General features: G+C 41.8%; 2 protein-coding genes across 2 annotated transcripts; one reads left to right on the top strand and one right to left on the bottom strand.

Moving 5' to 3' along the window:
- Nucleotides 1-13,591: 13,591 nt before the first annotated feature.
- Nucleotides 13,592-15,197, top strand: LOC121678536. The gene is made up of 3 exons (XM_042058144.1): nt 13,592-14,164; nt 14,351-14,518; nt 14,827-15,197. Exons 1-3 carry the CDS (start codon nt 13,743-13,745, stop codon nt 14,954-14,956), a joined length of 720 nt encoding a protein of 239 aa, XP_041914078.1. The 5' UTR covers nt 13,592-13,742; the 3' UTR covers nt 14,957-15,197.
- An 81-nt stretch (nt 15,198-15,278) lies between these two features.
- Nucleotides 15,279-18,417, bottom strand: LOC121678535 (uncharacterized protein C1orf87). Its single transcript, XM_042058143.1, has 8 exons — nt 18,309-18,417; nt 17,898-18,034; nt 17,588-17,741; nt 17,268-17,405; nt 16,742-17,017; nt 16,570-16,635; nt 16,325-16,478; nt 15,279-15,442 (listed from the first exon to the last, which is right to left on the bottom strand). Exons 2-8 carry the CDS (start codon nt 17,996-17,998, stop codon nt 15,282-15,284), a joined length of 1,050 nt encoding a protein of 349 aa, XP_041914077.1. The 5' UTR covers nt 17,999-18,034; nt 18,309-18,417; the 3' UTR covers nt 15,279-15,281.
- Between the last annotated feature and the right edge of the window lie 1,125 nt (nt 18,418-19,542).

Genomic DNA, 19,542 nt, shown 5'->3' with positions numbered 1-19,542 from the left:
ACAACCCCCCCACAACCCCCTACCGCATCACCGCTCCCCTCCGCACCCCACCCCCATCCTAAGGACACTAATTGTAATCATGGCCACTCAATTAATTAGGCGGTGCACTTTATTATGACAAATTCCATTACGCTCGTGCCGAGTTGCACAGCCGGGTCCACATAGAGGTATGGCAGGTAGCGATTTGATTTTTGGTCGGGGTTATTGAGCTAAAAAAGACATGATGACATTAGCCGTAATGAGAGTGGAGGGGCTTGGGCCAGGAGAAAGAGGCAGGGGGCAGGAGGAAGGAGCCGTGACTTCTCTTCTCATTAAGATCCCTCAAGTGCAGGGATTGTCCAGGGTGGAGAGTGGGTCTGTGTGTGTGTGTGTGTGTGAGAGAGACAGGGGGTAGGGCGTGACACAGGGAGTGCTCACAGGACCAAAACAAATAGACGTTTTGAGCTTTAAAGTGTTTTGATGGGAAATTGATGTTAATGGTAATCATTGCATGTGATGTTTGGTCCTAGAGAACCAGTATTTATGCATATGTGTATGAAAGCATAGTCTATGAATGCTCATTCTCAAGTGAATTCACAGATTAATTTGATCAAAATTTGACTGCATCTGAATTAATTTGTGCAAAACATTGTTTTCCAGATTTGTTCATTGTTTTCCAGTCTTTAAGAGATGCTTGTGTTTTTTGGTGGCTGCTGGCTAAAGGGTATCCACTGTTTATAATAGAAAAATGTGATTTGAATTCTACCCAAAAATATTCTACTACTTTAATCTACCAGTACTTCAGAATATGTTAATTTAAACATAAAGATTATAACGTTTCATTCAAACCAGCCATACCGTATGTTAGCTAATGTAGTAAGCCTACCTCGGACCAACAAACTCTACAGCATCCACCTGCCAGGGCGTAAGGTAAGCTGATGGCCATGGCTATTTGGGGTTAATGGCATAGTGTGTTAATCATTGATGTGTCCTGTACCCATTCCAGTGAAATACACCTACATACTTTTAATGGCTTGTCCAGAAACTATCCATAAAAGGATATAATTTTTGTGACACGCTCCTTCAATCCATCCTCATACCCTTACGATGGCTTAAGGGTTCTCAGTGTTGTGGTTAGGCTTGATGTCTGGAATAGGTTTTAGGCTTTAAGTTGTGGTATGTAGTAGTCATATCTTAGTGGTTCTGGATTAGGGTTAAGGGGTTTGCGTTGGGATTCAAAGTTGGGCCAATGGTCTGGGGTTTTTGTGTCAAAAATGTAGCAAATCCTTGTCCAAACTGACCACAGAAGGGAACAACCCGCATCATGGTGGTCAATGTTTACTGCTATGGACAAATACACAATCAAAACTCTGTGTCAAATGTCAACATATTCCCAATTTTAGAATTATAATAATAAGGGAAATGTCAAATTACTTATTTGTAGCCAAAGGATGTTACATTGTTTACAAATCTGGTGGTGTGAGAAAAGTTTCAGTAACAATCAGAAACAATTAAAAAAAAAACTAATAATCTGCCTTGCCTCTCTGGACTAGCAAAACCTACCCAATTTTACTTTTACTTGGGAGCCATTTTCTCAGTGCTTTGACTGTGGAGGTTTATCAGGGGAAGCTCGTTATAAAGGGTCAAGTAATGGAGACCCTGACATAAGACAAATGAATCCGCCATGACATGGAGGTGACTCAAAAATGTCCTCTGATTAGGAAGACGCAGAAGTAGGGCATCTCTAGATAGTATATCATATAATGTTTCCTCTTAGACATTCATTGTATTCCACCCATATTTATTCTTCTTTGATCGTGGTTATGCTCATTATCCTGTAAATATGATTACTTATGATCTACAGTTGGGCACAAGAAATTGGATTTGCTTTGCTTTTGCTTTGATCTGTGAGGTTTACAAACACTTGCTAGTGTTCAGTAGTTACCATTTGAATTGATTGTATTGTCTGGTTTCCCCACAGCAAGTAAAAGAAAAGATGTGAAACACTTGAACAAAGCAAGTGACTGACAGTCATGAACTTATCATGCCTAATTAATAAACCCACAACCCCCCTTTAGTCCTCACCTCTCCCTACCCCTCCCTACACACACACACACACACACACACGCGCGCGCACACACACACACACACACACACACACACACACACACACACACACACACACACACACACACACACACGCACGCACGCACACGCACACACACACACACCATTGCCTGAAGCAGGGGTGTGAGAAAAACAGCCAGGGGTGGAGGAGCTGTGATCCCACCACACGAGTGTGTGTTGGCGCTGGAGGTGTCTGGGCCAGGGAGTCGTTTTGGGCTCGACGGGCCCCCGTAGGCGTCCTGGGGGTCTCCAGGGGTTTGCTGTCTGCGTGGATCTCACCAGACAGAAACATTTCCACTGGTACATGTGCCTGCTTAGCCTAATTTTTAATAGATCAACAGACGGCAGGAAAAGTGAGAGCGGAAATAAACGACACAGCTGGGCTAACAGAAGACTAAAATTCAAGAGTTCTCGTCTACGTGTGAGGAAGAGTTATTAGAGTTATTTCTGGGTGACTTGTTTGAGTGCTCCATCGAGTGACAAAAGGTATGTGCTCCAGTCTGGTTCATTTTGTATTTTGCATTAACGACATGTTCAGTGTCAATAAGCACTCAGTGAAGAGTTCAGTTCAAACAGGAAAACAGTACCTTGAGCAATACTATAAAGATAGTCATCCACATGATGTCCTCAATACAACTACTGATTTTATAGGTAGATCCTCATGTCAACTTGAACCTTCATTCGTAGCTTGTTCCTCTGTGTTGTACAAGATGTTTGTTTTATTGACAAATTGACTTATTTTACTGTTGGATGTTGCTCTTCCAGTCATACCTTTGGAGTGCAGCCTTTTGGCAGGTCATCAGTGGCATAGCTCCTTGGGTCCGCTCCACTCCCCATCCTATCCTACATGATAAGCTTGTTTCCTCCAGGTAAATGGCATCAAATCTGCTTTGTTTGCCAACCCAGCAAAATGTGCACTTGGCATTTTCAATGTAAGACTTCAGCTTTTTTTTGTTCACATTACGTGGAACTGTTGTGGCTTTCCATGTCTCTATAGAAATACCTATGTTCTAAAACGTATATATTCTTTTTGGCATTTGTGTATATCAACAAAGCCGTTAATGCTTTCTGTGAGTCAGTTTTGATAGACCTATCTGGTAAAAAATATACATGTGTGAGTGTGTGTGCATTAGTGTGGCAGGAGGGGTGACATGGACGAGAGTGTAAGCAGGGAGACAGGACAAGGCATGGGTTGGACAGCGACTGTCACAATGACCAGACGTCTCCCGGATTCGCAGTCACTGTGCATCTCCACACGGCTCCTCTGATAGTCAGAACGTCTCAGCCTGGCATCAGGTGGACGGGAAGAAACAGCAAGTGAGAGGACACGAAGTGGGGTAGTAGTGTGTGTGTGTGTGTGTGTGTGTGTGTGTGTGTGTGTGTGAGAGAGAGAGAGAGAGATAGAGACAGACAGATAGAGAGACAGAGAGAGTGAGTATGTTTGTGTGTGTGTGTGTGTGAGAGAGAAGGAGAGATGGAGACAGAGAGAGAGACAGAGAGAGTGAGTATGTTTGTTTGTGTGTGTGTGTGTGTGTGTGTGTGTGTGTGTGAGAGAGAGATAGAGACAGACAGAGAGAGAGACAGAGAGAGTGAGTATGTTTGTGTGTGTGTGTGTGTGTGTTTGTGTGTGTGTGTGTGTGTGTGTTTGTGTGTGTGTGTGTGTGTGTGTGTGTGTGTGTGTGTGTGTGTGTGTGTGTGTGTGTGTGTGTGTGTGTGTGGATGGATGGGGGGAGAGGGGTCATACATCCATAAACCAGACCACATTCATTTGTTCATTTGTCAAAGCTCTCTCGGAAATCTCCAGAAAACTAGATCAAGTGTGCCTCCCTCTCCACTGTGACTCCAAGGTAGCGTTATGTTCAGTGGACATTTTCTTTTGTGACTTGCCTTTTGTTGTAAAGTATGAGCTTCATAAATATTTCCGGAGGCATGAAAAGTCCCCGCATGGTGACGGCAGTCTGCGTGCGAGTCCTCAGTGACAGCTCTCACCTCATCGTCTCAGCTTGTCACCGCTCTTAAATGCTGATAAAAGCTGCCTTTTACAGGGGGATAATGACTCCCATTGTTTCTCTGTTTATTGTTTTCATCCTCTACTTTTTGGTGCCACTCTCTCTCTCCCCTGTCAGATAGGAGCTGCTGCTGGAGCTGCTGGTGCCGCTGGTAGTGGTGGGGGTGGTGGTGGTGATCAGGTGGGTACTTTTCCGCTCGGTGACGGGAGGAGAGGAGAGAGTTGAGACAGTGGTGCCCGTCTCCTTGTGACAAGCGGCGCTCTGACAAGCCAGGAGTCCTGATTCTCCCCTGGTGCGGCTCCAATCTCAGTCAGTAGCACCTCACTTCTCATTAAGAACCAAGAAGTCTCTCCTTTAAAGGATTTCATTTTTTTATCTTTTTTTTCCCTTTTTAGGGGAGGCTAAGTTAATACGGTAGTATTATAATACCATGTAATTGTATGTTATTATAGGTTAAATCCTTTTCATTATGATAGCCTTTGGAAATTAGCACCAATTAGTGTCTTTTAAATAGGTGAAGAAGCATGTGAATTGGAAGTCTGTTCTACGGGGTCATAATAATAATAATAATAATAATAATAATAATAATAAATCACTGATTATTTTACATTGTTCATGCCGACTCTCTCAGGTGCCTGTGCATTAGGTGTCCTCCAGTTTTGTTTGTTTGAGCCTCCCATCAATGCCTCCCCCCCTGTCTGCATAACTCAGCAGAAATGCTCGCTAAGCACTTTATCAAAAGCCTTTCTTTTTCCTGCTCTTTTCTTCTGCCTTCTTGTTGTTTTGTTGTTCTGATTTTGCCTCTCCGTCTTCTGTAAGAACAGAGTCTTGACACTCATTAAAAAGGAAGGTAGAGAGGGTGTGTGTGTGTGTGTGTGTGGTTGGGGTGTGGGTTGGAGTGGGAGGGGAGACATCAATGGGAAGAAAACGTGGAGGTGCTCGGGCGCAGCGCGCGAGCATCTTCTCAACCTGCGGTCACAAAGCTGTCATCGCGCCAGGCAGGCTTGTTAGTCACCACGGGCTTCTCCTCCCCGCGTCTGTCTCGCGCACATGAAGGCGATCAATAATGGATCAAATGAGGGCCGACGCTTTCATTTATTTTAGCGTTGCCTTTTTTTTTTTTTTACACCAACACAAAGTTGTGGTGAGATGCAAAGGTATGTCTTTCAGATACTTCCCGGAGTGTGTTGCCCCATTTTGTGCAACCAGTGAGGTTATATAAAAACATGACCCTTTTTCTCTCAATTTGCCATATTTGTGTCAAGTGTGGGCTATCAATTAACTTGTTAGGGTCGTAGTTTGGAACAAATTTGACAGCAGGGGTTGTGATGGCAAAATTAAGGCTTTAACTCAATTAGTTATTGTATTCTACGTTCTATTCTATTCTATAGTTCTCAAAATCCTCACGATCCTTGTTTCCCATTCAGAATCTCATTCTTACTCACCCAATCATGTGACAGGTTAGATGACGAGCCTATCAGCTTCACAGGGAACAGCAGAGGGTCCTTTAAAGTGACCTGAAGAGTTATGTTAAGTGTCAATCACACAAACACACAGACATCCACACACACACACACACACACATATAAAAACACTACATCATGTCATGCTATATAGAGCACACAAAAAGTCCACTCCTTAGACTCGTCCAAACACCTACAGATCTGATCTAAGCATATCACACCTTGTTGTTATCACCTCACCTCAGCTCACTCTCTGTCCTCTCAGTGCACTCCTCTGTCGCCGCGATCCACCTCTCTCTCTCTCCACACCTTTTCTCTCCATCGCCCGGCTTCCTAAATGTAACTATGCAACTCAATTTGAAAATAAAAACGTTCCATTTAAAACTCTCAGTGATATATCACTGTAAGGATACAATATTTTAAATATGGAATATTAGGTATTTTGTGATATACATTTTAGAATATAGAGTATAATATATTGTACAGAATGTTATGGTGTAATCTAAAAAGAGTGCATTAGTAAGTGGTTTGCAATTATGCATATGCAAATAATATTTTATATTTTTAAAAGATAGTGTACTGAGCACCCTCCAAAAAAATCAGTTACTAAAACCATTACTGATGAAGTTGAATAATAACATTGCCTTTCTGAGTTTAACATTAATACTATATTTCAGCAGGTCAAAGCAACTTATGTTAATGTTGAATATTAGCATATTCATATTACACGCTTACTTAACACTTTTGTTTATGATAAGGCAACTCTCTCAAATGTGTGTCCGATTGCCAGTGCATTTTTGTAGCATCAAAGACCCTTGTAAAAAATCAGCCTCAGGAACAAAGAGTCACACAAAGAGCCTACTCTAATTTTGCATGTGTGGCAATGTGCACTGGTTATGCGCTAAGGTAATTCTAAGCCCACAGCTTCAAATTTCACCAATACATCCTATTCTTTATGGCAGATCAAATATGTATATAATCAAGATAATGGTTAATGGTATTTCATATGCATACAAACAATTTAAGTTACAGAACACAGATTGACAGGTGTAAGAAAATATAACTTCAAAAAATAAATGCTTACCTAGTGTAGACATATTTGCGTACACATAAGGAAAAATGAGAAAGCACAATGTTATGTATTTTTGTGGTCTGCTTAAGAGTTAAGAGTTATTGAAGGTGGGTTGATGGAAAGCACATGATGATGATGGTGATTGATGAAATTAAGATACAACACACAGTAAGAGGCTACTATATACTGTGTATGCTGTCTTACTGTGTATGTGTGATTATGGCCAGGGGGGTGTGGGTAAGAAAGACATGCCTGGTTGTTTCTGACAATATAAAGAAAGTTTTAACCACAAAAATGGTCAGTACAAAGGGACAATATATATATATATATATATATATATATTTGAAATTAAATACAAACACAATTAAGTGCTGTCAAAGCAGAACATTTTTGCATTTGAATTCCATCGCCATTTTATACCTCATACTTGAGATGCAGTGAGGATGCAGAGAGATGCACCAATATTTTACTTGGGCAGTTTTGTGTCTCAAACCGCCTACTTGCACCCTTTAAATACTTAGTTTTTTGTAAGTATACAGTGCAGATATTGGGACACTAACCATCGAAAAGTGGGCCCCACAGAAGTAAGCGCTCAGTGCACACTAGCAGTACAGAAGTATGTGGTATGAGACATAGCCTTGGTGTAATGATTTGAATCACATGAATCATTGGACACAGTATAATTGTCACATGCTTTGTCACTGACAGCTGTTTATTGTTTTCATCAATAAACTTTTACTTTATGTTGCTACTTATTGTTCTCAAAGTGTGTGTGGGATTCTTTTTTAAGGTACTGGTTTCAGGATGTTGTTTTGTTAGTGAAATACTGCCCCCATGTGGATTTAGTATGCCCAAAACACCTCATTCATGAAAACACGTTTAACACGTTCATAAAAAAAAGAAGAAAAAAAAACATTTTTCCCCCCATTAACGCTGATATGAAAATAATGGTGGTTGCTGATGATGATTCACGATGACTTTACAATTCCTTATTTAGAAATCATGTATAACAACATTGAGACTAAATGAACAACATTTTTGGACAATCATTCTGTCTCTCGAACAATGATATTTTTATTTCTGCACATCTCCACTGCCCTAAACTTCATGCACTATAGAGCTCCAGATTCCTGTCAGACACCCACCCACCCAGGCAGGCAGGCACGTCCCTCAGCCATAAACGCCTGCCAGAGACCTGCTGTGTCAGCACACGGAGCTCCACTGCAAAAATCAAAATATCAATAACCTCTTATAGCATTAGGGAAAATGCCTAAATCTTTCCCTGCCTTTTTGCCAATACCACTCAACCACTTACACTTGGCACGCACGTCAGCTGAGAATTTTATGCTCTTTCTCTCTCTCAACCTCTTCCTCCTCTTCTTGGAAGCCATCCGGATTCTCTAGGTGTGGAGGAGTAGTTTTTCTTCTTTCTATTACAAATATTAACCTCTAGGCCTATATGTTCTTAATATGTATGGAATATCTACAAATAGAACATTCTCACACAGGCATGAAACGGTTGTGTGACAACAACAAAATCTGTATCTTGATATACCCTAAAGTAAGATGTTGAATGAGGGGAAATATTTGATGCTTTAGACATTGATGCTTTAAAAATCACACAGTAGCAATGAAACTGCTGGAGAAACTCACTTACTGGCATTCAGACGGTACATTAAAGCGCAATGATGTGGACATCCTAGTAATGGCGGACATTGTTCATGCTTGCTGCATACTCCACAACGTCTGCGAAATCCACAAGGAGAACTATTTGCCCGAGTGGAACACAGGTGGTACTCGCCTTCCTCCTCCGGAGGCTGACCCAGAGGTCCTGCATGCACCGCAAGCAGGTTACGCACAGCGCATCAGAGAGGCCATCATGACCATCATGCCGCCGGAATGATCATGAAAAGTCTGTGGACAATTCCAGTTTGTCTATCAATAATGTAACATTTTGATGCTTCAAGAAGGCAGGACCTTTTTGTCACCATATAGGCGTACTTGAAGTAGTCGCGTAACTGCGCTGATTAATAATAATTGCAATGAACCTCAAATAGCATATAATAACATCATGACGGTGAAATGGTTCATTTTCCCAAATGTACTTTATTTCCCCAAAAGTATCCCCTCTCCCCATCCCATTCCCTCCACCAATGGCAGGTGCCTTTTGTGGTATGTTACGCACCTGCTAACTACAGCCCATCAAATGTGTGCCTGGCATGGAGGTTCCTAGGCTATTTGCAGCAGGTGCCTTTGTTGGATACGCACCTGCTAACTACAGCCCATCCTATAGGCTATTTGCATTCCGAATGGCAGCCTAAATGATAATCAGCCATTCACATGTTTTGTGTCCTGCAAACTGGTCGAATACTGTAGTGTGAAATATCAAATACTGTACTGTAGGCCTATTGCATTTACGTAATGAGTTTGGAACATATAGGCCTATTGCATTTACGTAATGAGATTGCAACAAAGTGTGTTCTCTTCATTGTAATGTTATCTTCATTCTCAATCCGACATCTTGTGACCAGCCTTATGGCAACGAATATTTTCTTCGTTTTATTTGGCTAAGCCTTATTCATTCTCAACAAATATTGTGCTCAATGAGGTCATGAGAAGACTATTCCAATGAACAGAAAATCCATCGTGTTGTCTAACACAATTTATTAAATACAGACAAATCACAAGTTTAAAAAACACGTTTAAAAAAATTACACGTTTTAAAAAAATACACGTTTAAAAAAAGTGACAAAAAATTGCACCAAACCCGAAGTTTGAATTACCTAAGAAACAAACAAGTGTCCATCTGCCTAGCCTAGGCCATGGAGTTAAGTGTCGATGTGCTGTATGATGTGCTGTGCGTGAACAAATGTTCAAAAGTGCCCAACATGGCAAGTCAGGAATGATGAGATGAGGGCTCACAAGTCCGTGTATGATGGATGACCGTTGTCGCGATGGTACCGAGGCTCTGGCCTCCACGCTGGCTCTTGAGGTGGGTACTGGCCGTGGGCCTGAGGGACTGGCATCCTCTGGACCCAGTGGCGCAAGAAGTGGGTATGCGCTATATGCGGCGCATGGGGCGCAGCACCGTGGGGGCGCCAAAGCGATGGTAAAAATAATAATAATATATTTGGTATATTCTATATGTAGCTACTGTTGTACGTTTCTAAATCATTTCTGCATTTCCTCAATGTTAAATAACATTTTAGAGGACTAACAGGCTGGTGTAGGCTAGAGTAGGCGCCCTATCTCATAAGATTCCATCATGGAATTTTGACATAGAAAAAGGAGTGGGGGCGCCGTGAGCGCTGAGTGAGCAGGTACGAGTAGTGAGTTTTCGTCTATGAAAGATGGATACAGCAAAACAACCTGTCGGGGGCTAAACATAGAGGGAAAATGAGATGGCATGTCAAGGGATGCGACAGTAGTTAAATAAGTGGATGGTGAAAAGCAACAGGTAGGATTTAAAGTATGACGTCTGTGCTTGGAGGCTTGCAAATATTCATGTTAACAGACTAGCGTTTGCTAAGCATATGCCGATTGAAACATTAACCTATTCCATTAAGATAGCTAGGTGGCTACCATGCTCATACTGCAAACAGAAATGTCACACTAGCAACAACTCATTACATGTTTCCATTTCCTAACAATCCTAATATTAATAGCTTAATATTGTGCTGATAATGTGGCAAACAAAGGCTAGAGTTGGATCAGCCTTATCCTTTGTGAGCAACAGCTGACAAAAGGACGTTATGAGAACCGTTTAGACTCTCTTAAAGTCTTACAAGTGACAATGCACCATTTGACAATACTTCAAGTTGGCAGAATTTATTAAAAAATAATAATTTACACTAATAAATTCTGTAAATTATTGGCCTTTTGTTTTACTTTAGTTGTTTGTGTGTTTTTTTATTTTTAATTTTTTTTTGGGGGGGGGGGGGGGGGGGGCGCCAATTTGTTGTTGCATACCCCTCAAAAAATGGGTAGCTGCGCCCCTGTCTGGACCATCTGCTGCAGGACCGTGTTGAGGTCGAGGAGCCGTTGATTGAGCTGAGCGCTCTCTCTTTCCCGGTCCTCCGAGCGCGTTCCTCACACTCCTGGTTCTCCAATGCCCTCTGCCGATCCCGGTCGTCCACCTCACGATCAAGGTCCGCCAGCAGGTTCCTCATCTCTGCCATGGACCCGGCGCATGCCTTCCTCGCCTTCTTCCTCGGTGGCGAGCGACAGGGTGACACTTGAGAAAGAACCCGAATGTCATTCAACAGAATTAAAAGCCAGCTGCAAGTTGTATTTCGTGAACAGTTTAGAATGCCAACACGAAAAATAAATTACCTATGCTCGAGACCGACTGATTCAGTGATGCATCACCGCCCTCATCATCGCTGTCCGGCATCGGAGAGCTCTCGGAGGTAGAGGCAGGCTCGGATGTAGACGTAGATGGTTCGGAAATGCACTCAGTCTGGGATGCACCTGCACCTGGCACCGGCATACTCCCAGACACAGTCAGTGGTCTTGTGGAGTGCTTAGATCCCCATATTGCGTCGCACAAGCTGTAGTACTGGAACGATTTTCTGTCATTCCCACTCTTGTTGTTGTGGTCAACAACATAGGTGTACTGTCTTTTCAGCGCCTTCAGCTTGGTGATTATTTGTGCCTTGGTCCTGGCAATTCCTTTGGCTTCCAGCTGCCTTCCAATGCGGTCGTACATCAGGGTGTCTCTCGCTGTTCCCTTCATGTGTTCCATCACGACGTCGTCAGCCCTCATGGAGAGCAGCTCCAGGATCTCCTCATCTTTCCAGGTCGGCATTCTTTCTCGATTTTCTGTACAGCAATATGCCACTCCATCATGACCCTGGCATTTAAGTGCTCCCGCCATGGACGCACAAAAGAAACGTAATCGACACGCCCTCTCACGAGGTGTGAATCTTAACCGCATGTTCCACGCTTCATTCAGACACAGCACATTTACATAATGTCCGGAGGAAATACTAGGGGGGGAGTAGTATAAACACCGGGTGAATTCGGACTTCCACATGACCGGTTATGTCGTTCAGATATACGGCCCCACCGTTTAACATCGGCAGAACCTCCGGTCTTACACGTATGTCTGAAAGCGCTTACAGTCTCTAACACCTCAGCCACTACATCACAAACGGTTGTGTCAATCAGACCTTCTTTACTATCAGACTGGTACAGTTCTCTTTCTACAACTGTGTCTCCCCTGCTGTTTCACCTCCTTAGTCCTAATGAGGAAGCAGGAACAAATGGCCTAATTTGGAACCTGTGTCGGTTGCTTGGCAGCATTTTCTCTTCAAAGAGTTCAACTCCATCTGACATGTCTCTGGCTCAGTTCTATAGCCAGAGCCACCAAGTGGATCCTCTAAAGTCTTTCCCAGAGGCTGAACATTCCCGGCTTTTTGTATGAATGATGTATGTTACAGTCTTTGCTGAGGCACACCCCACACTCCTTGGCCCTCACGTCATTTCTAACTGAGTCAAATGTATGGGACAGAATGAATCATGTTATTGCTGCGTTTCTACTAAGGGCAGACTTTTTTTTGTCTAAATTGTCTGCCCACAGTTCAGCCTGTTGTGAAACCACTGCTAATAGTATATCTTTCACAGGTTTAGATTAACCAGTCACAGGCTTCCAACGGGCCCCCAGTTTGCAGGGCGGCTCCTTACACCCAGATTCAATTCATGCACAAGATGGTAGCAGAGAGGGTTGAAGCGGAGCTTTGATGGTACCTGTTAGCTTCTGCCATATAAATGAATGTGGTCCTTAGCACTTGGTAATGGGTACCTGGAGTTAATTCCATTTGTCATGTGTCGTACATAAGTGTTTTTACTGTTTTACGCATCAATTACCTAACTGTGCTGAATAACTACAGGTGAGTAAAAGTTTAACATTACAAATCATAATCTCAGCTCCAATCATGTATACTGTAAGAATATTATGTACGTTATTGTATCTATGTGTTAATAAAATGAATCACATTTATTTAAATAAAAATACAATTAACAATTACATTTATAAGTATATTGCTTGCTTTTCTCACATGACTCAATAGAAAGTATATCAGTTACACAGAATTGTTATTACTGTATAAATATGTTAAAATGCTTGTGAAACATATTTAGTAAATGTCTCTTTGGGCATCTTCAAGCATTTCCTGTAATCCAGATTGGATCTGATTAATTTATAACAACACATTTTAAAATATGAAATCAATAGCCTACTCCAACACCAACACTATCCCATATCCCATGGGAAACAAAAAATAAAGTAGGTACAAAAAAGATAAAATACTAAAAAAAAGGTTTTAGAAAACAAATAAAAAGACAGAGTTCTTGTTTGAATCTTGTTTTTTGTTTGAATCAGAACACTCAAGGCAAACTGAAACTGTTTGCAAATGTTTGTCTGTTTGCAAATTTGAACACACCTCAGATGAAACTCTCTTATCAGGTGTCCCCAATACACTTAATCCACTAGAGGGAGCCATAGACATTCTTGTGATCAAGCCCAAGCCAAGCCCATTTCTCCCACCACACATTTAGTTTTGTCAGACTCCTCAGTCAGTTTACTAATGTCCTTATCCTTAGTGTGCTCTGGAACTCTAACTTCAGGGGGATTTGTAAATCCATGAGTATGGTTTCTGATGATTTTTTTGGAAATGATAGTTTTATTTTTTAACTTGATCTTACACTGCCTCTTCATCATTTGGGTTCACTATAGACTAGATTAGATTAGATTAGATTCATTTTTATTGCCATTGTGCAGAGTACAAGAACAGAGACAACAAAATGCAGATTGTGTCTAACCAGAGGTGCAAAAAAGCAGAATATAAGCTAAGAATATTATATAATGGAATTCAGTTCTATTCTGTGCTTTAATAAATTCTAGAATATTGCTCGATCAAAACAAAAGAGATAATGCACTATTTAAATTACAACTGCCACCCACACACATTCTTATCAAGCTGTTCCGTTTCCTTTAAAGATTAATTGTTGGATGTCTGGGATTTCTGTGTGCATAGTAGGCCTACAGACAAACACTTAAATACACACGTATTGAAGCTTAAGAATTCATCTATGCCGATTAGTAAATGGATCAGGAGGTTTTTGTTAAGGCTCATCAGGGATCCACCATTCCTGCTAGCTACACTGTTGATGTGTGTTACTGCTGGCCCTTTCATCATACTGGGCTTCTTCATAGAAACTCCAAATTGGAGTTATTGGTTTGAGGGACTTTATTTCATTTTGGAGGTATTACCAGAGACGGTTGATAAAGCATTTTTTCCATTACTCAGTCCTTCTGAAATTGGTATAACGTTAGTGGCGCTAGGCTTTGTCTGCACTGTGGCTAAAACTGGTGTGGACCGTCCACTGGCCATTCTAAAACAGAGGTTGCTTGGAGTTCACTCTAAGTTTGACTCATTTGCGTGGGACGTTGAGTTTGCCTTGTGGCAAGAGAAGTTCAAAGTCATTGGTACAAGCTGCGCCAAAAAAATGAGGTAAGTCAACAAGTTAGATTATGGACTTGTCACACTTTCATTGTTCATCTAAAGGTAATGACCATGTGCACTGATATTGTATTCTCAACCCAGGTTGCAAATGTGAAAAGCCTTTTTAAAAAGAGTTTTTAGTTACATTTTAAGTAACATTTTATTATTTACACATTTCTGTCATGTATGATACAGAAGAAAGTATGACTTTTTGGAGAAAAGGGAAAAACTTAAGAAGGGGCCTTACGATGAACAGAAGGAATTGGCCAAGCGCTTCTATGATGGCAGAATGAAATACTTTGGGTATCAAAACTACCTACATTTCTTACTAAAAAACGGGGAAGAACTGGCACAACATCTCAGGTCAGAGCACTCTCCATTTAACAGAAAGAAACTATTTTAGCATGTAAATATCTGAATCTATTGGTTTCACCTTGCCTATACAAAGCAAAGGACTTAAAACACTTAAAGAGAGTAGTAATTACAAATCAATTTTAACAGATAGGCTTGCATTAACATTCTGTGAGAAAGTTTAACATGTGTATTTACTTAATTGTGTTTATTTCTTTAATAAACTTTTAATTTTTAGATTTAATTTATTGTGTGTTTGCTTTTTCCACCTTTTGCAAACGTGCCCTTACGGTATCTCCTATTGACCTCTGACCTGATAGGGCGTCGGTGTCGGAGCAGTACCCGGCAGGTGACCCACTGCTCATTGAAGAAATAGCTCTGGCCCGAATGATATTGAAACAGGAGACCAGAAAGCTGGACGAGCAGCTGAAGGACGGGACCTGGGGCTGAAATGGACTCTTCTTTCCCCCCCTCTGAATCACATGACCAGTTTTGCACTCTTAAATAGTTTTCTATGTATGTGTTAGATGTGCATATTTTTTTAAATGATCTCGTTACATACTGCAAATTCTCAACTTAGCGAAGCAGAACGGTGAAGTTACAGCACTTAGGCTAAGCAATGTGGAATGACCAATTACCCCAGATGTGTCATGTCCTGTGGTGTTCTGCATTATAAAACGTTCTACGAATATCTAGTATTTTTTTTGTCTCATTCTCTATACCCCAGCTGCCATGTCTATTTTAAGAGCCCAGATGTCTAGCATCGGAGCCCTTTTCATAACCCCTTAAGGTACCGCAGCGCCGAGGCCAAGTGGACCTTGCCCTCCGACGGAGTGGTGTGAGTCACTTCAGCTATCTTCAGGGGGCTCAAGTGGAGGTCGAGGATGACATTGTAGTTTTGAAGCAGACGTCTGGCTTTGTCCTTGTCAAGGTACCCTGAAACAGCAGGCACAGCAAGACAATTGCATTTCTGAACCTCTTCACTGTTGAAAGGCTCAGGGCTGCATGAAGGATAGAGAGTTGCTAAACAGACCAGTGATGCAGAAATAGTCTTGGTTCATTTGGTATGGTTTTGCAGGACTGTGCTTAAGCTATAGCAGTACACCTAAAATATGAGATCACTATAGTCTACTGTATCTTATAGACTAGACAACAACATGTCAGTTGAATATCACATGGTGTTTCATTTCAAGCCTATCTCATTTACATGGAACTTTTTAATTTGTCAAGTGAAACACTTTGAAGTGTTTTGAAATACAATGTACATAATTATCAACTTTGAAAATCTATTACAATCTCTAAACCAAATCTCAGACATGTTTTTGAAGAATCTAGCTATCTATTGTCATTTCTAGATGCATATTAAAGGGACGGACTCTATGGACAAGTCTATGGACTCTTGGACAACACTTTTGATCTAATGCTCTTCTCTATGATACCAGCTGTCCAGTATGAAGGACAGCAATATTTCGTCCCATCCTAATCCGAATACTCTGACAAAATATTTGTGTGAAATCACGCTGGTAATTAAATGCATGTGTTCTTATTAGTCTTTACATACTGAGGACGAAATTCATTGTGATGAAAAATACAGGACTGGTGTGTAAAGACTAATAAGAACAGGTGTATTTAATTACCTGCGTGGTTTGTGTGGATATTTTATCCAAAAATCCATTTGGTATGAAAGGGTCTTAACTATTAAAACATGACAATATAGGCTATGAGATGAACAAATCAAATTGTATACACAGTGTATGACCCGTTGCTCACAAACAGACAAAATGTCAGTGTAATGCACTGTTTTGAATTCCTCATTACCAGTGTTTTGAGTATCACACAGATCCATGGCTTTCTCCATCTTCTGAAACCTTTCAGTCCAGCTCTCGTTTGTCCTGACATTAGTGGGTGGCCTGCCAGGGTCACTATGCACTGACACGGATGTCCTCGATCGAGGCTGACTGCTTCTGTCTATCTGTATGAAGTACGTGGAAAAAGAATATAAGCTGATCTACAGCTATAAATGAACACGTCATAACTATTATGATAGGGGTTGTATACTGTACCTTCATCTTGTTTTGATCATCTTCTGCAACACCACTGAGAAAGTGTAGTAATTCTCTGTACAGCACCTTCAAAACATCAAAGACGCGCTAATAAGTGATCCTATCAGAAATTAGTGGTGCATAAAATGTGTCTGACTGGTGACTGCACACAGCAAAACTCCTGCATAAGCACCTCATCAGGGCATGTCTCTTTGGAGAACATGTGGAACAAACGACCCAAAGTTGGTAACTTCAAGGGAACCTTGTTTCTCAAGAACACGTAGGTGAGCTGGGCCTGATGGATGGCTCCTGTACGGGAGGTGTCCAGCTCCAGCACGTCACGCTCGATGTTTCCCAGAGTGGAGTAGGAGGAGGAGGAGGAGGCTCCCCAGTCCTGCAGCTCCTCCCTGACGGCCTGCAGCACCAGCCGCTGCTCCTCACCTGGTTCCCCATCCTTCATCTCACCTTCCTGCAAAACAACAGACTCATTAAGCTGCACACTGACCCCCCTCCTCTCCCGGTCCCTAATGATCCACAAATACAGCACATTCATTTAGCCACACCATTAAAAGAACACACACACGCACACACACACACACACACACGCACACACACACACACACACAGACACACACAGACACACAGACACACACAGACACACAGACACACACACACACCAACCACTGGGCCTCTCTGAACAATGAGAGTAATTTTGGTACCCCTTGTCCACCCAAGAGAGATTGCCATTGGGTTGGTGCTCGGCGGAGGTCAGTCACAGCTGAGAGGTTCTTCTTCAGATGAATGTAAGACAGGGAGCGGTCACCACAAGGTGCTGTCACACACTGCCTCTCACAAATCTGCAAAGTATAAAAAAAAGTCTGTATCAGTGAAACTGTCTTTGAGCCGCAGGTCTGAAAACACAGCACTTCTCAAATAAACACCTCTGCTGCTAAAATGAGTAAGTTTACTCCAGCAGGCCAATGATATGAAAGCTGACAATAGCTGACAAAAGCTGCTTTATGGTTCAGGTAAGCAGTACCTGTTGTAACTCCTTGTGAATGTGTGTGCCCTCATTCAGTGCTTTGTTTAGGAAAGGAGTCTCTGATGGTGATATTTTGCCAGTGTGTACAGACATGTCTTCAGAGACTATGCTCAGGACATCTGCAGCCACTTCTGGATTTAACACCTTTGACCTAAGAATAAATACACGGCAGTATAATAGCCTACAATCTGTACTTTGCAGTCAGCACATTGCAGTATTCTGCCTTCTCCACCCCACCAACCCTACCAGTGTAATGATTATTTATTTATTTGAGTGAATGAGGTCACCTTGTTCTGCGTAAACTCACTTGTTTGGTTCCTCAACAAAATATTTGACCTGTCTACTACCAACGATTTTAACGACCAGATGAGGCATTGCATTTGTCTCAGGGGTGTATCTGGAAGCCATGATCCGGAGGACGTGGAGTCTCCCGGAGGGATGGAGCTGGTGGAAAACAAAACAAAACAAAACAAGGGCAGGTTTACAACGAAGGGCAAGCAGAGGCACGCTAACTCTTCATGAAAGGGAAACAGCCTACAGTAAATAATGATGCATCCAAATCTCCACACAAAACATAGATCATGTCATCCAATCTCCTGACATTGTCTAGTCAACGAAGACAGGCTACATACAGTATACGAAGGCTGTTTATTAAAAGGCAAGAGTTTGTAATTACTTTAAACAATCGTGATGAAACACGGCAATGCTTTTTACTTACGAGAACAGATCCTCTGCCGGTTTACGTTTGCCTTTAAAACGCACGGTAGGATAGGCAGGCCTTCTTGTTCTTAGTTCTCCTGACAAGAGTTGAAGATAACCAACAGTAAAGTCTACGCGGAGTGTATTTCGCGCCATGGTAACTTGGCGCACCCACCATGTTTCCAGGGCTTCTGTAATGACTGAAATGATTTAGTACCGTCCGTCGTCCTGCGGCCTGATGTGAATAACCAGTAACAGCACATTTTCATAGTAGCCTAACCTAAAAATCGTTGGCTCATTACTGTAAAACACAACATAATTAATTTAATTCTAGCCTACAACTACAAAGAATTAGTAGAGACAGTGCAAGCTTAAACACCCTTGCATGTCACAGTAATAGCCAGTAGGTGGCCACACAGCTCCACAGAAGGAATGCGTGAGCTCTTGGGGGTTACACAAGAATGTAAGGTTGGCAAAATTAGCTTAAAACAGATATAACAGTAACACAGTTAACAGTGCTATTATTCTGTGAGAGTGAAATTTGCTTAAAATCCTTTCTAGCCCACAATTCTTTCACAAATGGTTGGATTTCTATTTTGTTATATTATCATGATATTATCATTACGTTACTGGTCGGTTTAATGTTATTTTTTTGTTGAATGCGTGGCCTACTGGTTAACGCTTCGGCTTGAGCAAGGCACCTAACCCCTCACTGCTCCCCGAGCGCCGCTGTTGTTGCAGGCAGCTCACTGCGCCGGGATTAGTGTGTGCTTCACCTCACTGTGCGTACACTGTGTGCTGAGTGTGTTTCACTAATTCACGGATTGGGATAAATGCAGAGACCAAATTTCCCTCACGGGATCAAAAGAGTATATATACTTACACTTATAGTTAAGCTGCCGGGGCAAAACTTTGCGTGTGCTAGACAAACTCCATTAATTGAATAAGGGGTTTAATTAAATGTCTGTACTTGATAAGGAAGCACTAAACGATAAAGGCCTAAGCCAAGATAATAAAAAGCTTAATTGTGTTATTACCTGAAAATGACCTCATCCTAAACCTCTTAATATGTTTAACCTTGGAATAGTTTATGGGCTATCTGTGTTCACAAAAGTAGACCCAGGTGTGGACAGCAGGTTTCCCTGGATTTACCAAATTCGCTTGGCATCGTGCAGACAACCACCGTGGCTTTGTCTTCTTCTAAAGAACCACAAACTCTCACAAGTGAGCAGCCTGCAGTGGTTCCCCCATTT

The sequence above is a fragment of the Alosa sapidissima genome, chromosome 12, assembly GCF_018492685.1.
Source record: "Alosa sapidissima isolate fAloSap1 chromosome 12, fAloSap1.pri, whole genome shotgun sequence".
In the NCBI taxonomy this organism is placed as follows: Eukaryota; Metazoa; Chordata; class Actinopteri; order Clupeiformes; family Clupeidae; genus Alosa; species Alosa sapidissima.
This window is presented reverse-complemented; position numbering and strand designations above follow the sequence as displayed.

Coding starts and splice junctions, on each gene's coding strand:
- LOC121678536 (XM_042058144.1), top strand. CDS start 13,743: ATGCCGATTAGTAAATGGATCAGGAGGTTTTTGTTAAGGCTCATCAGG. Junction 14,165..14,350: donor AGCTGCGCCAAAAAAATGAG/GTAAGTCAACAA, acceptor TGTATGATACAG/AAGAAAGTATGACTTTTTGG. Junction 14,519..14,826: donor GAACTGGCACAACATCTCAG/GTCAGAGCACTC, acceptor CTGACCTGATAG/GGCGTCGGTGTCGGAGCAGT.
- LOC121678535 (XM_042058143.1), bottom strand. CDS start 17,998: ATGGCTTCCAGATACACCCCTGAGACAAATGCAATGCCTCATCTGGTC. Junction 17,742..17,897: donor TTTGTTGAGGAACCAAACAA/GTGAGTTTACGC, acceptor ATTTATTCTTAG/GTCAAAGGTGTTAAATCCAG. Junction 16,636..16,741: donor AAGAGACATGCCCTGATGAG/GTGCTTATGCAG, acceptor GATGTTTTGAAG/GTGCTGTACAGAGAATTACT.